This window comes from Vigna umbellata, chromosome 1 (assembly GCF_029865625.1).
Source record: "Vigna umbellata cultivar VRB3 chromosome 1, Vumbellata_1.0, whole genome shotgun sequence".
NCBI classification, from domain to species: domain Eukaryota; kingdom Viridiplantae; phylum Streptophyta; class Magnoliopsida; order Fabales; family Fabaceae; genus Vigna; species Vigna umbellata.
In genome coordinates, this window is record NC_142165.1 from 103,711,916 (window position 1) to 103,723,505 (window position 11,590).

The window sequence follows — 11,590 nt, forward strand, 5'->3', positions numbered from 1 at the left end:
CAGAACAAAATATGTGTGATAATTGGAACTGAAATTATAAATTACGTAGAGGGTAAATGAGACTTTGCACAACCAATCCCTCCAAACCGTTCCTTCCATTTCTTTTCAAGTGAACACAAAAATCACTTCATTTCTTCGCTCTCAATCACCTCTGAACAATAAATTTTGTTCAAGTGAACACAACATAAGTGTTTTTGTAACCGTATAGAAAGTACCTGTAGAAGACACTAAGATGTCAAAGTCAACTTAACGTTTGATATTCCGTATATTAATGATGTAGTAAATACATATTACATACCTCATTACCTCAAACTTATATTTATAAATTTTGAAATGAATTTTTGATTATGACCTAATTACGACCCAATTAATAGTAGGTTTAATCATTTTGGACATCCCTATTTGTGCAGAATCATCTCAAATAGGTCCTCATATTTTAATTTATCTCAATTAGGTCCCTTTTTGTGAAAAATTGACTCAATTTGGACCTTGTCGTTAAGTGGGCTAGACGACGTTAAAAATTTTGTGTCGTGGCTTGCTGGCTAAACAATTTTAATTACGTTGCACAGTGTGGTGGAATTTATTTTATTTTAAGTTTTAAATAAAATCTCAAATTCAAACAAATTGTATCAAGTGTCCCGTTTGGATATTGTTACCTCTCTCACTCTCTCTCCGGTGCCATGGAAACCAGTAGCCCCCAAAGTTGTTTTCTCTTCCTCCTCCTTCGCTCTTCCAGCATCAAACTCACAATGGCCGAATAAAATAAAATAAAAAAGAAAAAGAGAAAGACGAAGATGAGTAAGATTGTGGGTGTGTCTGAATGTGCCAAAAAAAACTTAGCTAAAAGCATGCTAATTGTTCTTTCATCACTACACTCATTATTAGCTCAAAAACAAGCATAACTAGTTTATTCACGGTAGGTGCTTCACAGGCTCTTTCGATGTTTTTGTTGGAGCGAAATGATTGTTTCAGCTAAATTACATTCCACAAATATTGTTCTAAGGGTTAAATTTTTGTAAGAGTTAACAAAGTCTTAAGGGGGCAGAAAATAGTAACAAAACAATTCTACCTCCCTTGACAAATCACAACCCAGTTCCTTCCCACCTTCATTCATCAAAGTAAAGTTTGCTCATATAAACTCTCATAGGAAATCCGAAGAGGATCTTTCTGAAAAATAGGATAAATTACAACTGTTACTCAATTCAAAACTTTACATGACCCTAAACAAAAATGAGAGTAAAGAAAAGCATTCAGATACCTCCGGTTATCTCTGAGCTAGAGTTAGAAACTAATTTCTCAGGACATTTTCTTCCAGATACCCTTCTATACACACAAAACACTAAAATCCCAACCCAAGAGGTAACTTGGAATAAGGAATCCATCAATCATCTACCCTCAATCAGATCAACAATCTCCCCAACGAACTTCCCAAATTTAGAAACCAAAAAAATGAAATAAAAAAGGAAAGGAAACGCCAAAACTCTAACATCGCATCACATCACCAAAGTAACCAAATTGAAGATTGTAACAACAAGAAGCGCACACTCCGGTTCAACCCACAACCCACCAGGCTTGTAAAAAATGGACAATTCGAAATCGGTAGCTTTTAGCTTAGCATCCTCATCAATAACCCTCACGGACTAGAACATTGCGAACAAAACCCAAAAAAGAAATTTCCCAAACTCAATACCTTAAAATTCTCAACATGAACCCTAACCCCAATATCGCAATAGGAAAACTTCAAAACGCATTTCAATCTGCAGAAAAGAAGCACAATAACCATCCCAATTCGCAAAAATCAGATAACGAACACTAACTCCTAAAACCCAATCAAAATCAGAAAAGGAAAGGGGAAGGAAGCTTCCTCCTCGCCCCGCGAATCAGAACGGAGGGAAGAAGAAGAAACGCGCCCTTGCGCCCTCACCGCATCCCGTTGCGCCTCTGGCACACTTTCACCAAGCTCTAGTCGCCTCCGCCGTCAACCACCGGCTACACCCTTGTTGCGTCGTCGAAAATTACCTGCTCAGTCTAATTCATGACGACTCTTATGAAATAGAGATTTTATTTAAAACTCAAAATAAAACAAATTCCAGCACACTGTGTCATGTGATTAAAAATTGTGTAGTAAACAAGTCAATATACACAAATTTTAACGTCGTTCACTGAATTTAATAGTAAAGTCAAAATTGGCTCAATTTTACAAAGAATGAATCTAATTGAGATAAAAAAATAAAAAAAACCTATTTGGAACGATTATGTACAAACAGTAACCTCCGATAATTAAATCTTAATAGTAATCCTACTTAGATTCTTCGATAGTTTGATTTTGATAATAATTTACTTATGCATCTCAAATGAAAACTTATCGTCCGAATGTTTTGCCTAACCGAATTATTACTGTACATATAAAAAAGTTAAAACAGAAAAAGTTAAAAGAGAAAAGGGTGAGGAGTTATTAGGGAAGTTAGAAAATCAAAAGAGAAAAGGGTGAGGAGTTATTAGGGAAGTTAGAAAATCAATGGATTAATACCTAATAGACATTTCAGTTTTAGCATGAGCTTCTGTATATGTTATGTATTAATTATAGTGCATGCAATTAAATGAAGGCATTTAATAACATTGAAAAACTCTCTCTTTATGTGACTCTATCACTTATTCTTTATAGAGTTTATTAATCAGTATTTTAAAAAGTAAAAAAAATTGAACAAGAAACAAATGAAGTGTACTAAATCAAGAGGTAAAGGTCCAGAAAGCATCTTGAGTCACAGTGAGAAACTTGATTGTTGCGATCCATTCTCACACACAATCAAAGAAAATGACAAAGAAAATGACAGCGAAAGTTTTGAGAATAAGGAGAGTTCGTCACGTCCAAGGATAATAATTTTGCCTTATGTTGATGTTTTTGTTTTATTTGATAGTTATAATTCATAAAAATTAATCAGATATTTTTGATGAATAAATTACGTGAAAACATTAAACATATTTTACTTAAGAAAACATGTTATCTATATTTTAATGTAATAATTTTTGTTTTCAACTTTTCCACAACATAATTTACTCATATAATTTTTTCCTCCATTTATACATTTTCTATTTTCTTTTACTTTTTTAACTTTATGATAAAAACAATTGGCACTTCAATTATAAATTTTGTTCAACAAGTTTTATGTATAATTCACTAACAAACTACTATGTATATAATCTTTAAATAATCAATGAAGATATAGTAAAGTTTACGACGTAGACGTAAAGCTAATTTGAAATATGCTTATATCTAAACATATGGATAGAAAAATCTAGACATCAAATCAGACACAACACGTTGTTACACGTGACATGAGAATGGATCCGTTTTCTTTAAATGGATTAAATTTCACAGATCCGTTTTCTTTAAATGGATTAAATTTCACAGATCCGTTTTCTTTAATTGGATTAAAATTTAAGTTTGGCTAGTTAGAGATTTGAGTTAAAGAAATTACAAATTTTACTATAGAATAAAAATGAATTCGCTTCACTAAAAATTTGGTTTATTTTGAATTAAATTTTTGATGAAATTGAATTACTTTAAATATTAAATTATATTAAAAAATAAAAAATTTAAATGTTTTCGTATTTTTAAATATATTTAAATTATATTTGGAGTTTAAAAACATTTTGAGTTATGTTTAAATTAGATTTTATTTAGATTTTAATTAAAAAATATTTATAAATTTTAGAGATTGAAAAGAAAAAATTCTAAATAATTAAACTAATCCATTAACTTGTTGTAAATTAGATTCAATTTTTTCAAATTTATTAATAACTGAACCAGATTAAATGAATTTATTAACTTTAATAATTTAGAGCCATATCATATTTATTGAATATATAGTATTAGGTTAGGGTTGGAGATAGAAGAAAAGGCGAGGTGCAATGCTCCTTGATATTGTTGGGTTTGTTGATTGAGAATCCACGTGGTATGCCACGTGACATCTTAGTTTAGTTTCTTTCATGGTGAAGTTTAGGTGAATAGAGAGCGCGTTATGAAGAAAAAAATAAAATCTATTTTGGTAGTATGTGCTCAGACTACAGCAGGAGAGGGAGAACGATGTACACAAAACTGAAAAATACATAACACCTGATATATCTATTAAAATATTCTTATTATATTTTATAATTAAAAAAATTAAGAAAAATATTTATAATTCATTAAATATAAAAATTTAATCTTAATGAACTTAAATTAATCAAATAAAAATAAACTAAACATAATAAATTTAATTAAATATAAAAATAAAATATAATCAAATAAATTAATGTAATAGAAATTAAATTATTTAAATATAAAAAAACATGTCAAAAATTAAAATTAAATATAATGTAATATGATTATTGTAAAATATAAACTAAAATTAACTATTATGTAATATTATGTTATATTTTTAATTTTAATATGATTATTGTAAAATATAATTTAAAATTTTATTTTTTACTTAAGTAAAAGTTTAATTTATACTTTATTTTTATATCTAACAAAACTTTAATTTATTATTTAAAAAATATAGATTCAAAGTATAAAATTTGTAATTTTCTGTTCAAGAATTTAAGAGTAAAATAAATAAAAATATAAAAGTGGTTCAATTAAAAAAACAAAACATAATAATTATATAATTATCTAATAAATCGTATATAGATTTAAATTTAAATTAAAAAATATTTGAATTAAATTTTAGTTTGACATAAAAAAATATGTAAAACTTAAGAAAAAACAGAGTTTAATAAAATATTAAATTATTAATATAATTAAACTATAGATATAATTGTGAAAATAGTCTTATGTTTTTCACTTTTTTTCTTTGCAAAGCTGCAACCGCGTAGCAGCTCGCGCGTCCACCGCTTCTGAAAACTGGGCCTAGAGAAGTGGTTGTATTTTCTCCACTGCGTCCGACAACCGGGCCTGTCTGGTCCAGAGAAGGGTGTCTGCAACCGAGTCTTTCACTCCGACGAGTGTCCGCAACGCATCGGGAGCGGGGCGTGTAGGAGCTTCATAGGCAGTGTGTTTGGGTTCATGTAACTCAAAATCCACCTTATTCAAAGTATACATGGATTCAGTGCTTTTTCGATGTCTGCCTCATGCTTCTTCTCACACCGCTGGTATTTATTTCTCTATCTCTGTGTTTTTTCTTCTGAGGCAAATTTTGATCTGTTTTCCGACGTCTAACAGCAACCGTTTGTAGTGACAGGTGGAGATTTCTGTAGGACTAGACATTGTGCTGCCATCTCTTATGCAAGTAAGTTTGATAATCAGATACCCTTTTTTTTTTCTCCCAATTATTATTGTAATTATTAATATGGAAAACACCACTGACTTTTTTTTTCAAAAAAAAAAAAAGAGATTAAAAAAAAACGAGACTATTCTTGGAAGTTAGGTGTGACCTTACTGAGATAAAATTTAGGTTTGGAAGTGTGAGTTATTTACTGTTACTTCTATGTCATTGAGAAGATAGCTTTGTCCATCTATACATTTTGAGAACTGTATACTTCTTGGTAGAGCGGTGTATAATTTTTCCTTTTCAGTAAGTTTGGATAGTGATTCTAAAACTCTCCCGGTACATTGTTTTGGTTCATCCTAAAACAGGAAATTATTTGTGTTTTGTATTATGCATGATTACTGGTACTAACATCTGATATTTGGTAGTCTAGGTTCTTATGGGCCAAATGCTTCGTGCAACCAAAGGAAAGTCCAAAATGAATATAGTTGTTTGAGACTTCGGAAGCCAAGTTTGAACCACCATTACAAAGGCATTGGGGGAGGGTATACGTTTCAAAAATATGACATAAAATTTGTTGTGAAAGCCACCTCTGAAAAATCTTTTGGGTCGGAATCTCAAGCTTTTGATCCAAAAAGCGTTTTGGACTCTGTCAAAAATTCCTTGGATGCTTTCTACAGGTTTTCAAGGCCACATACAGTTATTGGCACAGTTAAGTTCAAGCTTTTGTAAAATATATCTTGGAACTATTTCTCGAATGCTTAATACAATGAGTTTGCACTTCAAGATAATTCTAATATTCTGAAGGTTTTAAAATGGTTCTCTTTTTCTGTGCTTGAACAGGCATTAAGCATAATTTCTGTGTCTCTCCTTGCCGTTGAGAAAATATCAGACATATCGCCATTATTTTTTACTGGTGTGTTGGAGGTGAGACTCCAAATATGTTGTTTTCCTTTAAATAGCTAATTGCTCCTCCCTTCTAGCTTCGCCGATACTTTTTGACTTCTTTTATATGTTTCAGGCTGTGGTTGCTGCCTTGTTTATGAATATTTATATCGTTGGTTTGAATCAATTATCTGATGTTGAAATCGACAAGGTATGAAACTTACTAATAGATATAAATAATTGAGATAGCTCATGAATTACTATTTTTCCACTGTCTTCCAGGCTTCTCAATTTTTTCTGCATGTTAAAGTAGTGAAAACTAGGTATAGGGTTAATTCCCCTTGTGTAGAAAATACACATAGGGTGAATATTTATAATGAAGAATAATGAAGAAAATATAGGCTAAGCCCAGATACACATAATATTGTAACTAACAATATCTAACACTTTACAAGCAATGTATTTATTATACTGACAGAAATCTTTATCTAAATTTGGATGGATATTAAGATTCCTACAGACTAAGTGCATACAAGAGTCTCTCTGCTCACATGAACAATTTGAGCAGTTTATATAATTTTGACCATTGAATGTGGTTAAAACATTATTTTGTTAAGCTAAGCTTTGAATGTGACTAAAAGTTGCAACCTTTTACAGCTTGAAAAGTTTCAGGGGAACTACCATATGGATTGTATTATTATTCATCCATGCTGTGAAAAATTGACTCAGTAATATGTCCCTTGTGGCTTCATAAGAAAGCTAACGTTTGAGTTGAACATTTGAGTGAGAGTTGCTAAGAGAGAAACCTCTGAGTTGTAATCTCTGATATAGTGAATTTCTCTGTGGACATAGCCTGGAGTTCGTTAATACTTCAATCGAACTACGTTAACTTTTGTATGTTTACCGTTCTTTCTCTTCCTCTATTTACCTTCTATCATTTCCAACACTTGGGATTTATCTCTGTTTTCTAGTTTGTTTGTGTGGTAAGACATTTATAAGTGAATTTGTTAGCTATTCCATAACACATGCTTTGTGTTCTGTTCCAGATAAACAAGCCATATCTTCCATTGGCATCTGGGGAATATTCCTTTGGAACTGGTGTTGCTATTGTTTCATCCTTTTCAATTTTGGTACCATATCGATTCGTTTGTTTTTCAATGATATTGGTCAAGACAAAATGTATTGACTGGGTGGAAGGAAGTTTATTGTTTTAATTTTTTTCTGCAGAGTTTCTGGCTTGGCTGGATAGTAGGTTCATGGCCATTATTTTGGGCGCTTTTCGTAAGTTTTGTGCTAGGGACTGCTTATTCAATCAATGTGAGTTATTTTGGACGGCGTTCAATCTCCTTTTCCCCGCTCATATTAAAAGCATAGTTAAGAGTCATGGTATGTCTAAATTCTAAGATCGTGCCTGTTCTTGGTCTTGCACAGTACTTGCATTGTTAAATTACATGGCAATAAATGTCAAATATTATCCTTTTTTTTCCTTTTGAAAATAAAATCAATTCAAACTAAAGGTAGGATTTTTGAGTTGAAATTGGTTAGCATTGTGATTCAAATTTTAGAAATGGCAATTAATAATATGGAAAATTAAGAGGACAATAATAGTCGTGCTGTCTGATATTGATTTTTCTCATAAAAATATTGACTGCGTTTATACTTGTATTGTAACTGAGTGCTGACAACATTATTTACAAATTTTGTCGTTTTGAAAAACTTCAGGTGCCTCTATTGAGATGGAAGAGATTTGCAGTCCTTGCAGCTATGTGCATTCTTGCTGTTCGGGCTGTAATAGTTCAACTTGCATTTTTCCTTCACATGCAGGTTATGTCCTATAGCTATCGGTTCATTTTAATGACTTCTCGTTTTGAATTATGTTTTTGCTATGCTGGATTCGTGATAAACTATTTGGAACTCCCGTCAATTTGAATTAATCGATCTTCACCATCTTGTCCTAGTGAGGTCTATATTCTCTAATTACTGTTGTTACATTACGACAAAAGGAATAAAAGATGGAAGGAACCAATGCATTTTCCCAACATAGTGTTATAGTATCTAACTATTATGTCATAACTTTCCTTACAACAAATCAATATCCCACGGAAGTTTGATGTTTTTGGTTGCTAATTCTTGTAACAACGTCCAGACTCACGTGTACAAGAGGCCACCTGTCTTTTCAAGACCACTGATTTTTGCTACTGCATTCATGAGCTTCTTCTCTGTAGTTATAGCACTGTTTAAGGTAAAGACCTTTAATTTCTTATGGAATACGTTTGTTTTCACTGTCAAATTTTTTGTTCTCTGTGTGTCCTAATGTAAAACTCTGGGTTCAATTTTTAGGATATTCCTGACATTGAAGGGGATAAAATATTTGGCATCCAATCCTTTTCAGTACGGTTAGGTCAGAAGCCGGTATGTTATACCATCTCAGCAGAATTGCTTCTGCCCTCTTACATCTCTTTTTTGTACCTAACTAGCCTTTTTGCAGGTATTCTGGACTTGTGTATCTCTCCTTGAAATAGCTTACGGGGTGGCCCTCCTGGTGGGAGCTTCATCTCCCTGTCTTTGGAGCAAAATTTTCACGGTATTTTACTTATTAGTGATTACATGTATACACCTGCAGTTATGGGTGTGCTGGATCCTGCTTCTATTTAAGCAGTTATATCTTTGGTTCTAGGGTGAGGGGGATGAGTTGTGATTGTGATTCGTTAGATATCAAGTTGGCAAGAGGTTGATCTATATGCTTGCCTTCCTTCTCGTGCAGTACTTTTATTGTATGGGAGTTGTCTAATATCAACATTCGGCAAACTTGCTTCCCATCTCGTGCTGCATTTTTTTACTGTATGTTGGATACGTAACATTGACCTTGTGACCCGGATGTCACAGGTTCACATCTTGAAGTAGCCTCTCCATTTGGAGAAAGGGCGAGGCTATCTTCATCTACCCTCACCAGATCCCACTGGGTGGGTAGTCTTGTGCTTTTTTGCAATTGTCTTCTGAATTACTAAACCGAGGTGCTACTTCACAGTTGCAAATTCAGCATATACTGGAATAAGGAAATATATTTTTAGGATAGCTGTCTGTTATTGTTGCACACTTCAAATTTTTAATCGTTATTAACGTCAAAGGTAAAACTTTCAGAAGCAATCTTAGGTCTATTGTTGTTTAGAATGATGCCAAGTGAATGTAAACTTCTTTACAATATTTGAATTTTACTCTCTGCCAATGTGTTAGGGTCTTGGACACGCTGTTTTGGCTGCAATTCTCTGGTATCAAGCCAAATCTGTAGATTTGAAAAGCAAAGCTTCGATAACATCCTTCTATATGTTTATTTGGAAGGTAATCGCCAACCTTAAAAGACTTTATCATTCTATTAGGTCGTTATTCAAAAGAAATAAGGAATAGCTATCTGATTACTTTCCCCGTTTTTAAAAATAATGATTGTTTGATTTCTACTATTAACACCTGGGTAAGTTACTACAGTGAAATTATTTCTATCTAAATTGGTGAACATAGTCAAGAAATTGGTTGAATTTTATCTTCTGGTGAATGCTAATTTGTTCAAATCAAGTGACAATAGAGACATGAATGATTTCCAGCTTATTTGTATAATATTTAATTTCAAATTGTTTACTCAATCTTGTGCTGATGTCTTGTTTCTTATTGCAGCTATTTTACGCAGAGTACTTACTCATTCCTTTTGTTAGATGAGGAGCAGAGGCATTGTTGTTGACTTCAGAAAAAGTTTTGTTTAAATGGAGCTACCTTTGACCCTGGCCAGCTTGGATTTAATGGGACTCCATTAGTTTTAAGTGTTTTATTGCTAATTTAAATGAATTTCTGATGGATTTTTCATTTTTGTGTATTGCTCTGCATTCGGTGGTTTCTCTTATGATTTTTCTACCTGTTACTATTAGAAAATAAAGGAAAACTGAACCTTGTGCGCTTCACATTTCTTGTCTATAAACATGTGATTCACTGGTATCCTAAAGTTTCATAGTAAAATCTGGAAAATTTGTTCTTTCTTTTTAAGGTTGTCAATTTTATCAGAATTACCCACTTTTGAATACAAAATGTTTTTGAAAGCTTTTTTCATTAATATATATATATAAGTTCAAATTGTTATTTGAGATGAGAAGATATACAATTTATATTGACTTTATTTATGAGAATTATTATTTAATCAGTGATTCAAATGTTTATTTTGTATTCCAAAAGTTTTCAATTAATAAATTAAACTGAACATATGAATCGTATTATAATTTATAATACATTATATTTTGAATATATAAATCAAAAATTTGGATATATGATAAACAATTTATATTCCCAGAAATCGTTAATTATCGATAACTCTAGAAATTTTTAAAATAAAACTTATAAATCTGAAAAGGATAAATTTGAAATTTAAAATACAATTTGAAATGTTGGAAAACTTCTAAAAATGCTCAAATTGAATTATGTTTCAAAACATTTTTATTTAGATAACTATTATAAGTTATATTTAGAGGATAATGAAGGTTGCATTACATTAAATAAAAATTTAATTAGAAAATATTGTTTACTATTTAAGAAGGAATTAAAATTTATTTTCAAATGTTGAAAAGCTACTATGCTCTAATTGAATAATGTTTAATTTTTTATTAAAATTAATTATTCTAATTTATACTTAGAGGATAATAAAGACCATACTACAATAAATAAGAATAAAATAGTTACATAGTTAATTAAAATAAAATAATGAATAAATTATGAAGAAGAAATTTGAATTAAAATATATTATAACTGCGTCTATTAATTCATATAGTTTAAAAATTAATTTTTCAAAACGAGATCGATCAAATTTACGCCCACAAATTAATTTCAGAACACAAGTAATGCATTTTCCAGATCTCTTCTTCCTATGTAATCAAGAAGGGAGGTACAACTTTGAAGACATAGGAACAGTGAGAGATGATATTTTAACTTTTTTTTTCTCTTAGTATAAGGTGCATTTAGTAATAATGGTTTTGTTTTTCTCTTAGTATAGGTTGCAGTTAGTAATAGGCAGTGTAGGCCTTGCTGAAAAACCTATCCTCTAAAGAAATTTGGGCTTAATTGTGGCCCAGATTTAGGACAGCATGATTGAATTGAATGAGAGAAAAGTTATTGTTTGGTAAAAAGGGTGGTGTGCATAGACATAAAATAAAAGTTGGTGAAAGCAAAGTGAGATGAGCATGCTCCATGATGCAACACTTCATAATTGGGATAGAGAAAGCTCTTCATATCAGGTCCTACAAATCCAAATATAAATCAGAGTAATGAAAAAAAGAGTAGTTGAAAAAAATAGTAAATAAAAATTGCGCGTGCTTATCTCAACACAACTCAGTGCTCTTATTTATAATTTTTTCTATTTCAAATGGCTTATCAACTTTAATTTCCAATAATACTTGTTTAAGCTTATTTTATTCAATAGT

The 11,590-nt window shown here is 31.2% G+C and overlaps 1 protein-coding gene across 2 annotated transcripts; it reads left to right on the top strand.

Annotated features, from left to right (window-relative positions):
- Positions 1–4,823: 4,823 nt before the first annotated feature.
- Positions 4,824–10,084, top strand: HPT1 (homogentisate phytyltransferase 1). 2 transcript variants are annotated; one of them, XM_047298430.2, is made up of 13 exons: positions 4,824–5,133; positions 5,217–5,270; positions 5,683–5,960; positions 6,093–6,176; positions 6,271–6,345; positions 7,181–7,264; positions 7,362–7,451; positions 7,857–7,958; positions 8,281–8,376; positions 8,475–8,546; positions 8,623–8,718; positions 9,369–9,473; positions 9,804–10,084. In XM_047298430.2, exons 1-13 carry the CDS (start codon positions 5,082–5,084, stop codon positions 9,843–9,845), a joined length of 1,230 nt encoding a protein of 409 aa, XP_047154386.2. In that variant the 5' UTR covers positions 4,824–5,081; the 3' UTR covers positions 9,846–10,084. The 2 variants fall into 2 exon arrangements, with proteins under 2 accessions (XP_047154386.2, XP_047154387.2); XM_047298431.2 differs by having other exon boundaries at positions 5,223–5,270.
- Positions 10,085–11,590: the final 1,506 nt, after the last annotated feature.

Excerpts from the sequence above, each read along its gene's own strand:
- HPT1 (XM_047298430.2), top strand. The coding sequence starts at position 5,082 with ATGGATTCAGTGCTTTTTCGATGTCTGCCTCATGCTTCTTCTCACACC. Across the intron at positions 8,547-8,622 it reads TACGGTTAGGTCAGAAGCCG|GTATTCTGGACTTGTGTATC; the intron begins GTATGTTATACC and ends GCCTTTTTGCAG. Across the intron at positions 8,719-9,368 it reads TTTGGAGCAAAATTTTCACG|GGTCTTGGACACGCTGTTTT; the intron begins GTATTTTACTTA and ends CCAATGTGTTAG.